Source organism: Chionomys nivalis, chromosome 2 (assembly GCF_950005125.1).
Source record: "Chionomys nivalis chromosome 2, mChiNiv1.1, whole genome shotgun sequence".
In the NCBI taxonomy this organism is placed as follows: Eukaryota; Metazoa; Chordata; class Mammalia; order Rodentia; family Cricetidae; genus Chionomys; species Chionomys nivalis.
Window position 1 is genome coordinate 132,636,809 of NC_080087.1, and position 22,313 is coordinate 132,659,121.

Consider the following 22,313-nt stretch of genomic DNA (forward strand, 5'->3'; position numbering starts at 1 on the left):
GAGAGCGCCTGCGCCATTTTTAGTGCGGAGGCGCGGTTGCCAGGCAACCGAGACGCCGTGGTCCCAGACTCTAGGTCTTGCTAGAGATCATGGCCAAATTCGTGATCGCGGGTGAGTTCTTCTTCAGTTTCCCATAGCCGCTGGTCAGCCTTGTTAACTGCCTTCTATTCCCGCAATCCATCCTCTGATGGATCACCTCAGTCTTTACAGGCATTCGTTCCAAGATGTTAGGCAGTGGCGGTGTGCCAAACTCTAGCGAGCACTGGAGACCGGATGGGGAAAATGTTCATCTTTGTTTGGCTTTGGCGAGTTTTAATTCCCACGGCGGTACAAATATATAGAGAATTACTTTGATCTGCCGTGATTAATGCAATGACGGAGAGGTGCACAGGCCTCTGGGCGAATATTCTCTTAATGTGGGGGTGTGGGATAGACAAGGGATGGACACAAGGAACTAAGCAGAGAAACTGTTAACGGCACTATCCCAGATAAGGGCTAAAAGAGCTGCAGTCTAATGGAGGAACTGGATGCGGGAGTATGGCAGGACATGGGGTTAGACTTACAAAATAGAAACAAGACTCTTGTATCTTACAAACACCTAGGGGGAAATGTTTGAACTAAATCTTGAACACAAAGAAGTGTCATTGAAAGAATTTAAGTAAAATAGAGTCAGTGGATTTGCGTTTTTAAAAAACTCATCTCCGCAGCCATAAGCAACAACAACACCTAATGCAACAGGATGCTTACTGTGTGTCTGCCTCCTCCCTTCTCCCCGAGTTGTTTAAAAGAGTTCCCGGCTGTTCTATCTCTAGCCCTTCATTCCACTCAGTCTGGCTTCTAATTTGCCTTATATGCAAACGGGTTTTTTTTCCCCCTGCAATCACCAATCTTAGATAAACTGTTCAGTTTTTGTCTAAGTTTATTTTGGGGTATACACCGGAGAAGACTGCTCCGACTTGGGTTTAAGCCAACAGAAAGTCTTTATTAGCCAGCTGGCAACTACACTGGGTGTTCCAGATCCCAGGGTAGCCCTGAGTCTTTCTTAGGGTCAGCTTTTGGGCACAAAACCATGTTCTGGGTTGACACATTTCAGTTACCCAGAAGCAGAACTACAGAAGCCAAAGGTAAGGTTAGCACACTTAGAGACGTCCCCAGAACTATAAGACTTCGATGGAGTGGACCTTTGTTTTAGTTTTGGGAGGTGGTGCTGTCTACATGCTGAGTATTACAGCCTGAATGGTGCTTCCATCATGGAGTCAGGTGTGCTAAGGTCTGGAGCCCTGTTCCCTGTGGACGTCTCTGTTACACTGGACACAATTGATCTTTACCATCTCCTTGGAAGTACTCTTTTGCTTCACTACTGCTTCAGATATTTTTAGCACTAGAAGACTGGATTGTGGGAATACAGTAGAAAAGTTTCATGGCGTTTTGTATATAACAGTAACAGAGCAGCGTTTCAGAGGGAGAGGGGGCAGAGGATGTCTTAGTCAGAGCTTCCAGGGGAGAGGGGGCAGGGGGACCTTCCTAGTCAGAGCTTCCAGGGGAGAGGGGCAGGGGACCTTCCTAGTCAGGGCTTCCAGAGGGAGAGGGGCAGGGGACCTCCCTAGTCAGAGCTTCCAGGGGAGAGGGGCAGGGGACCTTCCTAGTCAGGGCTTCCAGGGAGAGAGGTGGTTAAGCAGATGACTGAACAATTAGCTACCAAGCAGAGACGATGCAGGAAGAAACAGAATAATTTCTGTGTGGCTAACACCTGGAGCAGTACTGGAGTCTGTGGCCCTTACAACAACAATGTATGGTTGTGTGTGGAAACCCAATACACTCAGGTAGTAACTTTGAACCCCTAACTCTTCTTTCTTTGTCCCACCTGCTCCCCCCCAAAAAAACAACATGGAGGTTTATTATGAAAGTTTGGCCTTAATTTAGGCTTGTTTCTAACTAGCTCATATAACTTAAATTAACCCATATTTTTAACCTAGTTTCTTCCGTGCACTTGTTACCACATCTCCATTTTGCCCATCTTGCTTCTTTTGCCACTGGCTTGAGACTCTGCTATTCTTCTTCCCAGAGCTCTCTCTGTCTAGAACGTCCTGCTATACCTCCTGCCTAGCTATTGACCATTTAGCTTTTTATCAAACCAACCCCAGTGACATAGCTTCACACAGTGTAAAGGAATATTCCACAATATCTGAGGGCACTTGGTGGTGCAGATGCCAGAGAACCACGAAGCCACGGTCCCAGTCCCTAGGTCTGGCTGGAAATCATAGTCAAATTTGGTGGTAACTGAGAGGATTTGATGGTCACGCAGTTGAAATGAGTCGAGTAGGACTGGAAGAAAGGGTGCAGGGAAGAGTGTCCTAAGCCGAAGACAGATCCTCCTGAGGCACGTCCCACAGTTTAGACTTTGACCAAAGTATGTGGGAGATTTTCCTTAAGGATACAAGGCAATGGACTTTTTATCTTACCTGAGTGTTATGGATGCAACAAGAGGACAGTTAGAAGATTCGAGCAAGCGTAGGAAGCAACGGGGTTAGCATTGTGGTCAACATGAATGGAGAAAAGCAAATGGACTAGGGAGCGATCTGAGAGACAAAATGTGTGGGAAAAGACGTCTAGTTCACTAAATGACGCAGGAAATAAAGGAAAAGTTAGACTCCCAAACAGTGGACAGCTAGGTAGATTGGGGTTGTCTGAAAAGCTTTCATCAGAAGAATAAGATTAATAATCTGGGTACTCGTAGCACTTCCTCTCTCTCGAGACAGAGTCTCGCTGTGTAGCCCTGGCTGATTTGAGGCTAGACTCAAATTTTATCTCTTCCTCCAGAGTGCTGGAATTAAAGGTATACGCCACTGGACCCAACTACCCTTAATATTCTTAAATAAGGAGATGGGTTGACATAACTACTCTAGGAGATTTAGAACTTAGAATTGAAATGACCCACATGAGATAATCATTGTCAACTGCACTGATTAAGCCAATAAAAGTTTTTAGTTCTTTTATTAATGGCTAGAATAAGAGTGGGCTCGTGACTCTGAAAAGTCCCCTGGTGCCCAGGCTCAGGTACAGCGTTTTTAAAGGCAAAACCTACCTTTTACATCTGTAATTTGCATCGAAGTTAGGTGAGGGTCAGAGTATTGCTGAAAAACTCATTCCCGGCAGAGCTTAGTAATTATTTCAGACACACCAAGACAATTATTTTTCAATGATGTCTTTTTAGTTATTTTAAATTGTGTTAATTACTTTGATTAATACATCCAGAACATGGTCAAGGCCACACAAATCTCAAATGTGTTGCCAAGGCAGACACAACTATTGGGGGGAGGGGGCGTTGGAGGAATGGAGGGCTGAGAACTATTTAAACAAACCCAGTAAGGACTGGAACGAGATGGTGCTTGTTACCTCGGTTGTTTCAGAAGGGAATCCAAGCGCCCGTGACACATGCGGAAAGAGATGGTGGAACACGGGAAAGTGCAGACGTCTACATAAGACACTGTGCTTGAGACAGGAATAGATTGCTGCTTGAAAACAAGGAACTTGACCAGCAAAATATACAGAAAAAGTATGAAAATATGGAAAATATGTGCCTTGCAGAACGGTACCATCCAATGGATTGATGAAGAAACAGGAACTTGCAAAGTATAGAAAAGACTAGCCAGAGATTTAGAAGGAAAACCTGCGGAGTATACCACCATAGTGGTGCACTCCAGGAATTACGCCACAGGAAGTGGAAACAAGCAAGACTGATATACACTACCAGCGCCAAGGAGAAAGAATCAAAAGCTGCTTATTGTATTAAGGACCTCAGGGTTCTTAATTTTTTTGTATTTAACTTACATTTAATAAACTTAATATAATAATTACTTAGCATCTTGTATATAATATGAAGTATAATTATGCAAAAATATGTAATGTATACTTAATACAATTTCGTTCCTGGAAATGGTGAGAAATGCTAGGTTATAGTGGAATAATAAATAAATGAAAATATAAGCGCCAAGGACAGAGGATTTTTAAAAGAAGTTTTAATAGAAAGGGGCACATAGAAAGCAATGCCTGGGAAAAAGAGACATGGACTTATTGGAAGGAGAGAGTGAAGTTTAAGTTGAATGCATTTTAAATATTCTTGAAAGGAGACACTAGAAACATAAAAAAGTGTCTAATGGGGTGGGAATAGTTTGTTGAGCAAGGCTTTTCAGAAGACAAAAGCGGGAGTTAGAGTACAAGACCCCTTTCCTTTGGAAGCTTCTCCATTCTTTAGTCCATTATCTTCTCAGTGATGTCTGGGCAGAAGAAATCCAGATTCAGAAAAGGCAGGTAATTGAGTTCATGCAGGGTTCAGGGCTTTGACAAGCTAACTTCCCAGGAAATGGACAGGATAATTAAACGTGAGCCATAAAGTGGGTTTGAAGTAATTAACAATGGATTTGAACTAGACAGAGAGGTTTATACATACAGAGGTGTTGAGAAGGATTGATGTTGAGGGGTTCATGAGGTTAAGGAAGGATGTTGCACAGGAGCTACTGCACTTTGTCTGTCTTCCTAAACTCACATCCACCTGCTCTCTTGGGGAGGTTTAACTTCCTATGTGGTCCTCACTACAAAATGTGCACCTGCAGCTGTCCCTTGGCGCCTGCACCCCAGGTTGGATCAGATGCCCTCCCACTGTTATGCGCCCATGTGCTCTGCCTGTCCTTCCTAATGCACTTGTCTCAACAGCTCACCCATGATTCTCTCAGATAAGGTCAGCCAGGAAATAGAAGTTAGCTCCAGATGCGTCCTTCCCCCTCAGCTTCCCCACAGTTCTGGACCATGTGTCACGTCTATAGGGGTTGTATTTCCACTCCTTTTACCTTCTGGTGTTGGTTTTATCTGTTTTATGTGTGCAGTCAGGGGAGAGGAGCTTGCAGAGGTTAAGGGAGAGCTTACAAGAGTCACTTCTCTCCTTCTACCACGTGTGTCCTGGAGATCAAACTCGTGTCATCAGGTTGGGAGGCAAGTTCCTTTATCAGCCGAGCCGCCTTCCTGGACCCTGGGGTGGCTTCTAATGAGTAGTTCACTGTCAGTGTTAGTATGCCATGCTTAAATAGTACACTACAGTTTCCTATGTGGTATGGCAGAGTACTGGAGGAGGGTAAATATTTAAAACATTCTCTTTTCCACAACATTTTATTAGGTAAGATCCTTATCTGTGAAATATTTCTTATTTTTATTAATATAACGAAAACTTGAGGTTTGTGTTATAGAAGGTTGTTTTGTAATTTTGTTATAATATATTATGGCCGTGGTGCATTCTCTAAGTGTCTGTCAAGTCCTGATAGCAGAATGGCAGTTTGTGTGTGTCAAAAGAAAGCTTAGCTCACTTGAACTCTTCCAGGGAAAGCAAACTGCCCGTACTACGCCAAGGCAGAACTCCTGGCAGACTATTTGCAAAAGAATCTTCCTGATTTTCGGATTTTTAAAATCACACAGCATCCTGATGTGTGGGAGGTAAGAACCTTTACAATTATTAAATGTGTTTATGCGAGAAAGGGTTCTACTTTGATTAAATACTTGCTAGGGTATCGTTTGGGCTTCCGATGATAACTGTATTCTGATGATGATGGATTAATGGCATTTGGATACTAGTAAAAAGGAGTTCCTACTTATCAGCCTCAAAACATGTTCTTTTCCCACACCTAATAGCACAAAGGAGACTCCAATAAGTGGGGTAAATGTGCTGAGCCCACCCCGCCCCTGCCAAGAAAACAGGCAGTTCGTGTTTAGCAGGCACTGCTCTTAGCCTTTCTGTCTCCTTCACTCGGAGTCACACTGGTGTGAGGACCTATTTGAGAAATCCGTATCTGTGGCTGCGTGGCCCCCTAAACAGACTTTTAAGGTGGAGAATTTGAAGAGGAAGACTTACTGGAAATCGCTCTTAGGACATCCTAGGAAGAAATGAAGATGAAGGCAGCAGCATTAGGCGAAGGTGGGGGGGGGGCTACGACACAGCTACAGCAGAGGCGTCAGCAGGTCCTCCAGAGGCACCCCATGCTAAAGACAGGTAGCGAGCATCAACCAGTCACCTGACGGGCACTGCCCCAAGGAAGGGGGCTTACTCTTAGTCAAGGGGAATTTCTTTAGCTGAGGTCAGTCCTTAACATTGGCCTCTGATATCTCTAGGGACTGAGGCCACAAATGCCTTGGTTATAGGCGGGAAGGAACCTGGACTGTGCGTGACTATCTGCTACAGTCCACCCGCCGTGCCTCTGAATCCACGTGCTCCATTAAGGAAATTCACAGCGTCTGGTAACAGCTCTACTGGGGTGAAGATCAAGATCTTTCCCTGGGAAGACTTTATTAAGGGAAGGCTTGTTAATGAACTGTGTTCCCCATGGCACATGGTTTCAGAGCCAAACTGGCGCTCATCTCTCTTCCCTGCCCTCCATTAGAGGTCTCCCTCTACCGCTCTAGGCCACTTGTTAGGTATGATGGCCTACTTCTGTATACTTAGGGGATGTGAGCCCCAGTCCCTTTGAAAGACACAGCCATTACACCTTGCCCCTTGTATGGTCAAAATTTGAGCAAAGATGCTCAAATTATAACCTGGATGTTAAATATGCTTTACTCTGGGCGGTAGCTGTTGGACATTCTCTTAATTAGCAGGCCCAGTTACCCCTTCCATAGCAACAGCTTCTTTCTTTGCCCGCTGGTCTCTCATCTCACTGTGGCCAGTGTCAGCTATAGCTTAAAGGTCTTGTGTCTTCTGCCAGAAAAGCTCCTCTTCAGACTTTTAAAACCTTTCAACTCACACAGATTAGAGTAAAAAAAAAAAAAAAATTAGGGAAGCATAAATTCTCCAAGAGGGCCCCTGGGAATGATGGAACAAGGTCTCTCTTAATTCTGCCCCTTGGTTCCTGAACTCTGTGTAGTCTTCCTAATGGCTGGAAAGACTACACTGACGTATCACATTTTATGACGGGGAGGACGGGGCCGTCCTTGCCGTGTGTCAGTCTTCTAGCTGCTGTCGGCAGCTTTGCTGGCCTGCCTTGCCCCGCTCTCAAGCTTGGTGATGCTCAGCACTGTACCCCTTCTCTTACAAAGCAATCCCCTTGGCTCACAGGTATGTGCGGGACCTAGCGTTGGCAGGTTAAGCATTTCCTAAAGTCCCTGGCAGGGTTTCTGCTGAAAGCCCGAAGAGCAGGAAAGGGCGTTCCCTACCCAGCATTTCAGTCTAGACAGATTGTTTGCCTTACATTGTGAAGAGAAGCCAGAGTCTTCTGTTTCTCACAGAGGCAGTTTTGACGTCCTCAAAGGATGGTGCTGTCATCAAATTCTAGCACTGGTCTTTGTCACTGGCTCACTGATCCTTCAGCCATGATAAGAACTACCTAGGGCGGTTCTTAATCCCAGCACTCGGGAAGCAGAGGCAGGCGGATCTCTGTGAGTTCAAGACCAGCCTGGTCTACAAGAGCTAGTTCCAGGTCAGGCTCCAAAAAAACCACAGAGAAACCCTGTCTTGAAAAAAACAAAAAAAAGAAAAAAAGAAAAAAAAAAAAAAGAACTACCTAGGGTTTTAAGACTACAGGCCCTTCTCTTGAACTCTTGCCTAACTCCTTGTGACTGCGCATGTCATCACGTCTGTGGCATTGGCCAGTATTCCTCTCAAAGCTGATACTCTCTAGAGAACATTTTCCCATGCTCTGGACCTCCATATCTTATCATCCCAGTTGGCAGCCACACAAGGTTCCTTTTATTTTCAGTGTATTTCTTGTGACTCTGGTGAATCAAGCATTATCTGGCCCCCCAAAATGTGGTTGATTCCCATACCCTGTGCCCACTAGCCTTTTGAAATTAACTTAGGTATTTATTTATTTTGTGGTAAGGCCTGCATGTGCTAAGATGTAAGGGAAGGTGAGAGAATATTTTGCTAAGAATATTTTGCTGAGTCAGTTCTATTCTTTGACTATGCAGGTCCCAGAAATGGAATTGTTGGCCGGGCTTGGTGGCAATCACTGTAGCCCACAGAGTCATCTCACTAGCTGTGCCCTACACCTTTGACCTCTGCTTCCACATCCTCCCTGGCAGGTTTACTATTTCTACATTATTTGAGTAATCATTTTCTTCAAACTTTTGACTTCTAGTCAAGTAACATACTACTTCTATATTCTGGGTCTCCACAGGGGTGTGCCCTCCCAAACTTCTGACTACCAATCAAGTAATACATTACCACTGTATTCTAGGGTCTCCACAGGGGTGTGCCCTCCCAAACTGCAGAAGAGTGAGTCACACTGAAGAAATATTCTTGCCCATCTTTAGGTTCCGTTCCAGATTCAGGACTCTGAGTATTTGGTCCTACACATTCTTCCAGGGCCTGAAAGAACATTGGCATATTCTCCTTGGAACAGTCTCTTGGAGTAGATCACATTCTTCCCCCAGCCCAGTGTGTCACCAGCCAAGTGGTACAGTGCTTAGAGAGGCCGTGTTGGAAATCTCTGTCTTCTTGCTTTGGGATGAACTGAGAGCACGGACATCTTCAGAACTAGCTAGAAATAGTTTGTTTGTGAGATGGCCTCAGTACATGTGCCTCCAGTGGTGGGGCTTTAGGACTGCTCAGTTGTACCTTACCGATAAGAATGCTGTCCTCCCTGCTTCTCAGATCTTACCATTAGCCCTGACTGACCCGGAAGTTCCTATATGGATCAGACTGACCTGGAACTCACAGGGATCCACCTGCCTCTGCTTCCCCAGTGATACAATTAAAGTCATGAGCAACCAGGCTCACCACCATTTTCTATGTTTATATTTTACCATTTGAAGGTATCTAAATGTATTATGCACACATAGTAGCATTAAAAGCAAGCTGATCCTTTGTTGTCTAAATCCAACAATACTGGACTGAATTCTTAGGCAGATTTAATATATGACTTTTATTGGAATATTTTCCCACAGGAGTGGCTAGAAGACATTTGTGAACAGAATAAATGGGACCACAGCACCTCCCCCATCATCTGGAGAGAGCTACTGGACCGTGGAGGCAAGGGCTTGCTTTTGGGAGGATACAATGAATTCCTGGAGCACGCCCAGGTGTGGGAACTGCATTGCTTATCTGTTCAAACATCCTTCTTTTGACATTATTTTGTATTTCAAATGTCTTGCTTTCTAAGCCATTACATCATTTTTCTCCTTGCCTATTTTCTGTTCTAGTGTTTGTCTGACCATGTTCTGTTCTCTGAGGTTGAGCTTTTCTTTTCTGATATTTAGCTTTACTATGGTGTCACTTCCAGCATGACAACGGACCTGATGATGCTCATTGCTAAAGAGAACCTGGAGGCACATATAGAAGAAGAGGTGGAGAAAAAAACCCTGAAAGATCTCATCACCCCCCTGCAGGTCTGGATTGCCAGGTGAAGCGCCAGGATTTAGGAGTCTGGGTTTTTATTTTTTAGAAAGGACAGTGGGATAGGATTGATTGCATAATGGAAGAACACCAAAAAATGTTCGAGACGCATGTGTGTATGATTGTGTTCACAGGTCTGGGTTAGTGCATGTACACAAGTTTCTCTATCCTTCAGCACCCATCCCCGTGTGATTTAGGATTCATGTGTGTACGCGTCTTCACACGATCTAAACCAGCTTTGCTGGCATGTGTCCTCTGCTCATTCTCCCTCCCTCTTCCCCACCTGCTGGATTCCCATGGTTCTTGTGCACTCACGCAATCCTGATCCCCAAAGTCTTCCTTTTCTCCTTCTCAGGTGTGCTTCTCATTGTCCCCACTTGTCACTTCCTTTTTTTCCATCTCTGCCCTCTCTCTTTGTAGTTCTTTCTCTCTGAGTTTCCATCCCCTCTGCTAACTCACATTGTCCTTCTTGCAATATGTGGCATCCTAACATACACCTGCTTGAAGGAAATATGTACAGTTATGGAAAACTACAAACACTGAAAAGATTCAGAAATTTTACATAGATATCCATGACCCTCTCCAAAAGAAAGAACTGAAATGGATATCACCTCTGTGTCCTCCCCAAGTCCACCAAGAGCAGTAGATGTTCTCAGATGCAGTTTCCAACTCCCCACAGTTGATCATCACTGAAATAGAATACTCAGGTACAGTTAGTTTCGGATAGAGTGAACATTCAGTGCTTATCCTCGCTATTTCAGGAAAGCCTTTGCTTTGTGAGACTATGGGAAAGATAGTCTGCCCCAAACTAAAGGCATTCACTCCTAGATAAAGATGGAAAAGGCTGTGGCTAACGGAAGCAGGCACCTTTTTCTTTCCACAGAGAAGCAGAGCAGTCTGAAGGGAGCTTTGGCCCGCTTAGTTATTTGTTCTTGCTTTGTTTTCTGCACGTGAGCAAGCTCTTTCATTTGAAACATCCAATACACCAGTCAGCTCTTACTTTGTGGTATCCCTAGATGCCAAGATGTGTGAGGAGTGAGACGTTCTCATTCCACTTGGGATCTCTAGGCATGTCTGTGCAGGTGGGAGGATTTCCGTGGAAAACAGTGACTCATGCTGTGGAGCACACACAGAAATATCTGTTAAGAGTGAAACGTGTAAAGGAGCAAAGGACCTAACCATTTTCCATTCAACTTTTGCATTTAATCAGTGCGAGCAATACTGCATGCTACCACATAATCCCCATCTTGATAAGTGGAGAAGTGTTTGGGACGCACAGAGAGATCAGCCTGACCCTGTTTGACCGGGAGCAGATGGAAAACTACCTGGAAAGCTTAGTGGTGGAAATCGAGGACTTGGCATCGCCCGTCCTCCGCAGCGTCTCCCTCTGCACGAACACGGAGGATGCCTTCCTCCGGGCCCAAGTCATCGTCATCCTGGACGACAGCACAGACGAGGAAGTGTACACTCTGGAGAGCTGCCTAAGAAGCAGGGTGCCGCTGTGCCGCCTCTACGGTTACCTGATGGAAAAAAATGCTCACAAGTCCGTCAAGGTCATCGTGGGCGGGAAAACCTTTGTGAATCTTAAAACAGCCTTGCTTATGCAATATGCCCCTAATATCGCGCACAACATCATTGCAGTGGCTCTGGGGGTGGAAGGCCAAGCAAAAGCAGCAGTGGCCCGGAAGATGAAAACAACCTCAGCCAGTGAGTGAGCGCCTACCGTCCTGTTTGTGTTCTGATACATGGGTTCAAAAGGCGGGGAAAGAAAAACTGCGTCCTAAGGACCACCTAGGGTGTGTGACACAGAAGTAGAAAAGAGATGTAAGGAGTGTCTTAGGAGTGATGGGTGGAGCCAGTGTGGTCCTCCCTCATTGGGGGATGCCACTTGACAACCCCATCCTCCCAACTAGCTTTTTCCTGTACACATATACATATATTGTGATCAGTTTAATTCATGAACTCGGGGCCATAAAAGACTAACAGCAGTAAAGAGTGATAACTTAATAAGTTAAAAATAACAACATACAATAATTAAAGTGACCTAAAAGTTACCTACTGCTTATTTTTGGAATTTTTCATATAATCAAGTGCAGGGACAGAATTGTAGGTTGGTTGTAGAACTCTTGCCTAGCAGGCCCGAAAGCCCAGGCAAGCACCGAACCTGCTGCATCCTCCATAAAAAGAGAAAGTGTTTAACTGAGGCAACCCTGGAATATGAGCCTGTGGGTGAGGAGAGGGGCTGTGCAAACTTCTCTTCATCTACTTTTGTGACTTTGCCCATCATTATAAAATTAGCAAATATTTGTTGTAATAAGATATCTATTAGTCAAGCAATAATTTAACCTAATATCCCACTTTTCCCACAATAAAAATGGGGAAAGTAGTGTGTGTTGTTTACAAATTCTCAAGGCTTTATAAAAACAGCTTTGCCTCCTTCCACACTTGCTGTCCTCAGAATTATCATTTTTAAAAAACAGCAACTCCCTCCTGGAATTAATGTGAAGATCCAAAGAGACAACATCAGGGTCACTTTTCTGTTGTCACAAGACACCTTGACCAAGGCAACTTATAAAAGAAAGCATCTAATTGGGGGCTTGATTACAGTTTCAGGGGGTCAGACCATGATCATGGCGGCAGAGAGCATGGCAGCAGGCAGGCATGCTGCTGGGGCAGTAGCTGCGGGCTTACATCTGACCTATAAACTTGAGGCCCACCCCCAGGGACACACCTCCTCCAACAAGGCCACACCTCCAAATCCTTCCTAAACAGTTCCACCAGCTGGGACCAAGTAGTCAAACATATGAGCCTATGAGGGCATTATCATTCAAACCACCACAGTCAGTATTTCAAAAGTGCCCATAAGAGTTGCCTGATGCATGGTAAAACTTAAAAAGAGATTAAACCTACAGGTTTATTATATCTAATTAAATTTTGTTATTGATCTTTCGATAGATATCAGAATCATATGAAAATGAGACTGGATCACATTTAGTGTATTTTAGCTCTGCATCCCTAGAGCTGGTCCTTTATGTCTAGACTAACAGCATCCCTAAGGATGAAATTACAGGCACGCTGGAAACAAAAGTTGGGGAGACAGTGGACGTGAACTGACAGTCGTTTAAGTCAGTGCAGCACAGGATGCCAGCGAGGACCAGACAGTGCTGTCAGTCATCTCTTGGCAGGAATGCTCAGAATACTTCTGTCTTCTTGCATGCAGATTCACATTTACCCTAAAGCTTATTCGAACAGACAAGAATTTAATCTCCTGGACACAGATTTTAAGTACATAGATGTGCTGGTTAGTTGTATGTTAACTTGATACAAGCTAGAGTCATCTGAGAGGAAGGTACCTCACCTGAGAAAATGCCTCCATAAGATCGGGCTGTAGGCAAGCCTGTAGGGCATTTTTAAATCAGTGATTGATGGGAGAGGGCCCAGCCCATTGTGGGTGGTGGTCTTCTGTGCTAAAGAAAGCCAAAGGGAGCAAACCAGTAAAGGGCACTTCTCTGTATCCTCTGCATCAGCTCCTGACTTCCTTCAATGGTAGACTACAGAGTTGAACTGTAAGCCAGATAAACCCTTTCCATCACAATAGCTTTACTCATGATCTCATTACAATAGAAACCCTAACTAAAACAATAAGTGAGTAAATAAATAAAATTCTTTTTTAAATTGTGTAAACCTTTCTAGAAAATCAACAGTTGCAAAATCAAAATATTAAATTCCAATTCTTATTTTCCTCAGCTCCTATTCTTTTATTTTTCTCCTTAGATATATAACTAACATATATAACTCTGTAGTATTGTTCTCTCATTCATCCCCTCTATCATATAGCTAACATATATAACTCTGTAGGATTGTTTTCTCATTCATCCCCTCTATCCTTTTGGCTGATTTGTTTTCTCTTAAACCTTGTTTTTTTCTTTCTTTGTTTTGTTTGTTTGTTTTTCCGAAGCAAGGTTTCTCTGTGTAGCTTTTGCTGTCCTGAAACTTACTCTATAGACCAGGCTGGCCTTGAATTCACAGAGATCTGCCTGCCTCGGCCTCCCGAGTGCTAGCATTAAAGGTGTGTCCCGCCACCACTGCCTGGTCCAAACCTTGTTTCTAAAAGTACCTCCCATGAACAATGTTATTTTGCAAGTGATGAAACCCACCAGAGAGTTGTCATTTATGTACATTTCTATTTCAGTCTAGAATCAAAAGTGCATTTTCAAAATCCAAACAGTTGAAAAGTTTCCCTTAGGGTCAGAGAAACATCTCAGTCAGTAAAATATCAGGTGCGACTACACGCATAACTACATGTAACCCTAGCACACCGGGATGGACACAGGCACATCTCCAGGACTCACTGGCCAGCCAGCCGCGTCCCTTCTGAAAAGATACAGTGAAGAGTGGCTGAGGAAGATTCCCAATGCAACTTCTAGCTTACACGAGCACGCTCACCCGTACACACTTGTGCATTACACAGCCGTGTGTGGGGGTGTGTGTGAAAGACATATATATATATATATATATATATATATATATATAGAGAGAGAGAGAGAGAGAGAGAGAGAGGTTGAGCAACACAAAGGATACAATTTCCATTAGCAATCTCTCAGGGCAGGTTCTTGGTATTGCTTGAATTACCCATCTAGCCCATGATTCCCAAGGCAGTATTAGTGACAACCAAGCCCTGATAATTAGGGAGGTGAACCCCAGTTTCAGCACAGGCTAGAGAGCTTGGATTCATTGGCTCAACCCTAAAACAAATATATACAAAGCTTTGCATTTAAGTACATTTTATATTGATGGCCCTTATTATGATTATTTCTGTTTCTGTTCTGTATAGGCATCAAAGATGTAATAATTTGGGGCAATATCAGTGGAAATAACTACATTGATCTGAGGAAAGCCAAAGTTTATGACTATGACAGTGCTATTAAGGGACCTCCTGGATATTGTCACTCGGTGTTAAACTTGATTTTTGACAGGTACAGTATATTTTTAAGTGAAATATACTAACATTAGATAATAATATAGTGTATATAGACTTAGATAATAATATAATGATATATAACAGTTGAAAGCACTATTGAAACATCTTGTAAAATTTGTATAAAATAACTTGTATTGTTTATGCACATTTTTTTCTGTTTTCTACCAAAGAATCAGAAAAATCCACAGAATAGTAACTTATTGGCTCTCATCCCCATTTGATTTGGTTTAAAATCATGAATTTTTACATTTCAAGTCGCCCAGAAGGTAGTTTATGTATTCTGTCAAAGTTGTCTCTAAAGTAGGTGTATGCAAAGCAGATGTCAATATAAAGACAGGTGTATATCAAGGAGAAAGTAGTTGAGCATTTGGAGGAAGAGGAGTTGTGATGACGAGCAGGCCACTGTCAGGTTTACCATAAGTCCCAAGAGAGGCAGAGCTGAGAAGCCATGTGTCCCAGGAACAGGAAACCTCCTGAGGTGGAATTCAACATCATTTATTAGTTGTGTGGCTTTAAGGAAGTTACATCAAATTTGTGCCTCCGTGTCTCTACTGATAGAATGGAAATGGTGATGTGGCCTGTCACATATAGAAGAAATGGGGAAATTGATGAATTCATCTTAACACCCATATAATGATGAGAAAGGAGAGGCAGCCCGAGCTCCCTGAAGCACCGTTCTGATCTCTGCCCTGGTTCCCCAGTGCAGCATTTCCTTTTCCCCCATCCTTTATTGCCCCGCCCTCTTCAGACCAGGGGGATGGTATACATGCCAAGGAACCGGGTGTGCTGGTCTCCCTCTCCTGAAACCCCGGTCCTTTGCATGTGTTACCTGCACAGGGTCAATGTTGCAGGGATCTGGGACCATTCTCTGACTGGCTAATCAGGCAAGCCTTGCTCTCATCCAGCTCAGCTCTTTCCTGAGTTTATTCTTCAAGACCATAAAACATGTTACCCCAAATCTCATTGTGAATGATTCACTGTTTAATGAATGTATTTGATTTTAAATGAAGGGTCTGATCGATCCCAAGAAAGCATCAACATATAATTAATTACTTAGAATAAAAGAAATTTTTCTTGTAGCCTATGGTATCTTTTCAGTGTTCCATAATTTACTACTACACTTCAGACTGAAATTTAATTGTTCCTTTCTGCCCAATTGCATTTCTTTCATAGGTAATGAGGACGCCAGAAGAAAGGGTATTGGGTCACATTGCTGTCTAGATGGCACATATAGCTCTCTGTGCTGAGTTCCAGGGCTCAGAGGATATCCTTTCCATCCCTCTCTCTGTTGGGAAATTGCTTTTCTCTTTTCTTGCAGTGAGTGGGTAACGAAAGAGTTTGTGATGAAGCTTCGGAACTTGAGCAGCACTGGAAAGGAATTTGGTGGCATTTTGGCTGCACACAGCATAGCCACCACACTGAAGTACTGGTATCATGGCTCACCACCTGGAGAGATTGTTTCCTTGGGGATAATGAGTGAAGGTAATAATTCCTGGGGTTTTTGTTTTTTGTTTTGGCTTTTTGGTTTGTTTTTTTGTTTTGTTTTGGTTTGGTTTGGTTTTTGGTTTTTCAAGACAGGATTTCTCTGTAGCTTTGGAGCCTGTCCTGGAACTAGCTATTATAGACCAGGCTGGTCTCCAATTCACAGAAATCTGCCTGCCTCTGCCTCCCGAGTGCTGGGATTAAAGACATGTGCCACAACTGCCTGGCAATAATTCTTGTCTTAATGCTCTGTTTAGATCATAGCATGGTATATGATTTGTGTAGGTTTTAACAGGGTCATAATGCAAGCATTCATTCATTCATTATCCAACTGCTCACTCAAAAACTCAACAATATTTATTGTGAATGTACTAGAGAGGCAGACAAGGGATTGCAGCCTTTAGAAAGCAGTTCAGTAGAATCAAGAAGAGCCAGGTCGCTAGAAAGGCTCATGGTGTTTTCATCTCTGTATCCAGCTGAGAAAAAGAAATCCAAATCTATTCTAGACAGGGACAGGGAGGCAGGCCAGGCTTTGTGAAGAGAAGGTATTGCAGGAAATCTTGAAGTCTTTGATACTGACCTGGAAGGCTGTGGATGAGCACTGAACACCAATAGTGAAAACTCAGAGTCAGTATGCAAATGTGCAAGGAGACCCAACCTTCAGGAGACCAAGCAGAACCAGGAATGCCGAAAGAACACTGTAGTCAGAGTTTTCGACAGGGCTATCAGTTCCCCAGTAATGACATAATGACATGGAGGCTTGCTATTAATTATTAATTTTATTATTATTAATTATGAAAGCCCAGCCAATACCTTAGGCTTGTATCTGACTGGCTCTTATAACTTAAATCAACCCATTTCTATTAATTTACTTTCTCCTTTATTTCCTCGTCTCCCTAGTGCCCATCCTGCTTGCTTTGTGTCCCTGGCATCTCTGCCCTAGTCTTCCCACCATCCTCTGTGCCTGGAAATCCTGCCTAGTTTTTGGCCATTCAGATTTTTATTAAACCAATTAGAGTGGCACATCTTCACAGTGTACAAAAAGACTATTCCACAACATTTCCCCTTTTTTGTCTAGATAAAAAAGAAAAAGTTTTAACTCCAGTGCAGTAAAACTGTATGTGATAAAAACAATTATCAGGTAAGAATTACATTTACAATGCCCAGTCCATTTGCATTTTGAAAATTTATAGAAAATATTCCATTATATATCCTATCTTAGCCCAAAATTTATATCTAAACCATTTTTCATAACTTGTATTATCATCCTAAAAATATCTTTTTAGACCTTAAAACATTTTTTTAGATAAACAACTTAAGCTTTTATGTTTCTCAACCTTCTAAACATTACATCTCTTATATAAGTTTCTTTTCTGGATTTGGTAACAAGGAAAACTATAAAACTATAACTCTCTAGTCTGGAGTTCCTATCATAGAACCAAGGAGGATAAAATATTACTTGAGTGCATAGGAAGTGCAAAGCAAGCACCTTCCAAAACTATAAAAAATGACAAAACAGCTGGCTTCCTGGATAGTCACCCAAGGTTCCTCTGTAATTCTGGTGGCTTCCATCTTTGGCCTTTCAGTCTAGAATATTTTACAGACTTTCCTATAAAGCAGAAAGTTGTACCTGGTCTTTAAAAAGCTCAGCAGTCATTTTCTTTGATATCCTGCTTGTCCAATTTGGACAGCATACTGTCAGCAGTTGAGACAAGAACAGTTTCTTGCCCAAATAGCTAATTTTTGCCATAAAGAAAGCAAACACCTTGTGGAGGTTCTTCAGTGGCCATCTTTCTTTTATGAAGTAAATTGGTGCTTCCAAGAGCAGACATGTCTCACTGTCATGAAAATCTTTGTGCTCTTAAAACATTAAAATGCTATATTCTGTAGGTCTCCAAAGTATTTGAAGACAATCTTTTTAAAATGTCTCTAATTGACCTTGAAAACACATCTGACATGACTATAAGTTTAATTGTTATAGATGATTGACAAAAACCTGTATTTCTTTGTTCTCCTAAATAGCTTTCAAGGACTAAAACTTTACATTTCATTTTTAAATAAGTTGCATAGGTACAATCTCTTAAACAAGATAGAAACATATATACAGTGTCACAAAATTCTTAAATTGCATCAATATACAAAAATCCAAATCAATGTAAAATATTTAAGACTAGTGGTTGTTCAAAAGTAGATTCAATGATCCACCCTTTTATCTCACTGGTTCTATATTATAGTCTCCCTTTTTCCCTTAGGAAAAGATCCCTGTAGCTAATCTCCTCTGATTAGCTTAACAAACCCCTTAACAATAACAGAAACCTCCCACCCTACCTCTTCTGAAAGTGGCCATAATGTTCTTCAGGCTGCTTCCTGGGGGCACTGGCATTTTTAAGGGACCCTGAGAAAACTGGATAATGGTCAAATCCTGGCTAGAATAGTCTTTGAGGCTGGACCATCTCAGCTAACAGCCTTAAAGCTGTTCTGGATGCAGAACTCTGAGGAAACTGAAATAGGGGCACTCTGAGAGACTGAATCACTTGGACCGCCCACTTTCATTGGTGTCTGGTCCCCTTGCTCTGAAAACACACAAACTTTTGAAGATAACATATATAACTGCATTAACACAAGTATAGAGTGTGCACTGTACACAAGCCAGCCAAAGGTGATTTCTTGTTTTATGTTTGAGCATTAAAATGTACATCACCTGCCTTGTTGATTTTCTAGGTTGTTTCTTCATGTCTGTAGTCAGGATTTTCAAAGGGTACTCACCCAATCAAATCTGAGCTCTTTTGACCTTGAATAAATCCACAGCCTTTTATTTCCTTGGAAGTAAAAGCATAACCTCATAGTAACATTTTTTTTTTTTGCTTCCATTTTGAAGCTAAAACATCTTTAAAATGTATAGGTTGGTTGCATGGCTTGCTTTATTTATTTATTTATTTATTTATTTATTTATTTATTTATTTTGGATTTTCGAGACAGGGTTTCTCGGTAGCTTTTGGTTCCTGTCCTGGAACTAGCTCTTGTAGACCAGGCTGGTCTCGAACTCACAGAGATCCGCCTGCCTCTCTTGCTTTTTTTATTATTATTTATAAATGCTTTTCTTTTTTCTATGACTGTTGATACCATTTTCTTTTCTTTCTTAAGCCTGTGCACACTTTTGAACACACTATAACCTGTTTAGAGGTTCTTTCCATCTGTATCTGTCTTTACTAAGTATTTGCAACATTCTATGATCGTGTGAGACAAATCTTAAACTGTTAGGTCAGCCACCTGCATGGGTCAGCTTAGCTCACAGCGCTGGCACATGGTGGTGGTAGATGGTTCCAGCCTGCAGGCATCAGCCGGTGGCTGTGCCTCTGTATGACACTGAGCACCAGGCTGACAGACTGCAGAACTAAGAAGTTACGTCTGGCTCTTTGCCTATAACTTTTTTTCCCACTTTCTCAGGTCCTGTATTTGGATATTTGAGCCCACATAACAAATGGTTGGATGTCATTTGTAGTCAGACTTTTTTTGTCATACGATCAACTCCCCAATAATGACATGAAGACTTATTATTAATTATGAAAGCTCAGTTGATAGTTTAGACTTGTTTCTAACTGGCTCTTGAAACTTAAATTAACCCATTCCTTTGTATTTACTTTCTGCCTCAAGGCCTTATCACCTTACTCCATAGGGCCCACCGTGCTTCCTTTGCATACTTGGAGTATCTACCCTTTCTCTCCCCAGCATCCTCTGTGCCTGGAAACCCTGTCTAGTGATTGGCCGTTCTTCTTTTGATTAGACCAATCAGAGTGAAACATTTTCACAGTGTACAAAAAGATTATCCACAACAGGCTGCTGCCCATCAGTAAACACTGCAGAGGTATGCTACAAGCTAAGAAGTATGTAGAAGTCTGCATCACTCTTACAAACCAGCAAAGGCAGTGGCTGCTGTTGTGTCCTCTGTAGGTTCGGCCTTCAGCATTTCCTCCCTTTTGTTTCTGTCCATCTTGTTGGCTCCCTGATCTTCAGGCCCTGGCCTCTCTACTGAGTTCAAGCCTCAGTCGGTTGGAAACATGGTCATGTCAACGCCATGCTGTGAACCCAACATAGGGTAACCTGAACCCGCCGGCTTTTTTCCCTCTGGCATCGCTTGTGTTATCAGTAGGACCACCATCTCTTCCTCGCTCCAATTTCAGTGCATCTCAGAGATGTCTCCAAAAACCTCTAGTATGAGAATTAATATCTCTCTCTCTCCAAACTCTCTCAGACAGAGAGAAAAAAAATATTCCTATTTGTTTGTTTGGTTGGTTTTTGTTTTGTTTTGTTTTGTTTTGAGACAGGGTTTCTCTGTGTAACCTGGCACTGTTTCTGTAAACCAGGGTGACCTCAAACTCATAGAGATCTGCCTACTTCTGCTTCCTGAGTGCTGGGATTAAAGGCATGCACCATCACTCAGCTCAGACAGAATATTCCTTTTTTTATGGACAAAGTCCCCTGCAAATCTTTTATTAGCACATGAAAATATGAAAATGTACCTCATTCTTTAAAATAATTTCACATCATTCCATCATGCCATCATTTAGGTAACTTTCCCTGTTTGTGAACAGTTGGGCTGCCTCACCCCCTTCCCTGTAAAGAACATTACAATTTAAAATTTGCATATATGTTTGGACATTCATTTAGACAAATGTCAGAAGAATTTGTAGAAATTTAATTATGAGTCAAAAGGACACACACACACACAAACACAATATTTGTGGGTGTGTCCTTCCTTCCTTCCTTTTTTCTTTCCTTCCTTCCTTTCTTCCTTCCTTCCTCCCTTCCTTTTGTCAAAGATGACAAAATAAAATATAATTAAGATAAAGCAAAAACTAGCTGCTGGTGATGACACACATCTTTAATCCCAGCACTTGGGAGGCAGAGGCAGGCAGATTTCAGTGAGTTCAAGACCAGCCTGGTCTACAAAGAGAGTTTCAGGACAGCCAGGACTGTTACACAGAGAAACCCTGTGCCAAAAACCAAAACAAAACAAAAAGGTAAATCAAAAACCATCATATCAGATATGCTCACAGCAGCTCAACAAAAGGAAAGTCTTAAGAGCAGGCATAGGAATCAGAGACACACACATTCTTGTACTCAGGAGTTCCATCAGAATAATAAGTTGAAGCTCTGCTATCTCTGCAGAGGACTTGATGCAGCCCAGTGTGGACACTGTGCCCACTGCACCAGTCTCTGTGGTCACATGCACCTATCTCAGCTGAGTCAGAGGCTTTGTTCTCCTGCTCTCCTCCACCCCGTCTGGCTTGTACACTCTTTCCACCTTCTCTTCCAAAGGGTTCCCTGAACTGTGAGGGAAGGGATTTGATGGAGACCTCCTTTTAGACTCTCTCTGTGTGTAATGCCTGGCTGTAGATCTCTGCATCTGTTCCCATATGCTGCTTGAGGAAACTTCTCTGACAACGACTGAGTGAGGCAGTGATCATGTTTGTCTTTTGGGGTCTGGGTTACCTCACTCAATAATTTTTTCTGGTTCCATCCATATGTCTGCAAATTCCATGATGTTATTTTTTAACAGCTGAGTAGTACTCCATTCTGTAAATCTGCCACATTGTCTTTATCCATTTTTTTGGTTGAGGGACATCTAGATTGTTTCCAGTTTCTGGTTATTATGAATAAAGCAACAATTAACATGGTTGAGCAAGTATCTTGTGGTAGGATGGAGCGTCCTTTGGATATATGCTCGAGTGTTATAGCTGGATCTTGAGGTAGATTGATTCCCAACTTTCTGAGGACCCACCATATTGATTTCCACAGTGGTTGTACAAGTTTGCACTCCCACCAGTAATAAATGAGTGCTCTCCTTATCCCATATCCTTACCAACGTGAACTTTCACTTCAAATATTGATCTTAGCCATTTTGATAGTTGAAAGATGAAATCCCAATGTAGTTTTGATTTGCATTTGCCTGGTGGCTAAGGACATTGAACATTCTTTAATAGTTTCTCAGGAATTTGAGTTTTCACTATTGAAAATTCTCTATTTAGACCTGTACCCTACGTTTTAATTGGGCTATTTAGTTTTGTTATATTTAGTTTCTTGAGTTTTTTATAGATTTTGGATATTAGTCACCGATCAGATACAAAGTTGGTAAAGATCTTTTCCCGTGCTGCAGGCTGGACCTTGTCTGGATGACGGTGTCCTTTGCTTACAGAAGCTTTTCAATTTCACAAAGTCCATTGATTAATTGTTGATTTAATACCTGTGCTTTGGGTGCTGTTTAGAAAGCCTTCTCCTGTGGGAACTCATTCAAGGCTATTCCCCATTTTCTCCTCTACCAAGTTCAGCGTATCTGGTTTTATGTTGAGGTCATTGAGCCACTTGGACTTTGTGTAGGGTGATAAATATGGATCTATTTGAATTTTTCTACTTGCAGGCATTCAGTTTGGTCAGCACTATTGGTTGAAGATGCTCCCACTTTTCCAGTGTGCATTT

General features: G+C 42.4%; 1 protein-coding gene across 1 annotated transcript in view; it reads left to right on the forward strand.

Annotated features, from left to right (window-relative positions):
- The first annotated feature begins 53 nt into the window (after nucleotides 1-53).
- The window catches only part of Mdh1b (malate dehydrogenase 1B), a 45,383-nt gene continuing 23,123 nt past the window's right edge, over nucleotides 54-22,313 (forward strand). The window contains exons 1-7 of the mRNA XM_057762618.1: nucleotides 54-111; nucleotides 5,372-5,484; nucleotides 8,926-9,060; nucleotides 9,238-9,380; nucleotides 10,584-11,080; nucleotides 14,208-14,349; nucleotides 15,673-15,836. Of these exons, the coding sequence (XP_057618601.1) occupies nucleotides 90-111; nucleotides 5,372-5,484; nucleotides 8,926-9,060; nucleotides 9,238-9,380; nucleotides 10,584-11,080; nucleotides 14,208-14,349; nucleotides 15,673-15,836 (1,216 nt within the window). The 5' untranslated portion in view covers nucleotides 54-89. The remainder of the gene's footprint in view (nucleotides 112-5,371; nucleotides 5,485-8,925; nucleotides 9,061-9,237; nucleotides 9,381-10,583; nucleotides 11,081-14,207; nucleotides 14,350-15,672; nucleotides 15,837-22,313) is intronic.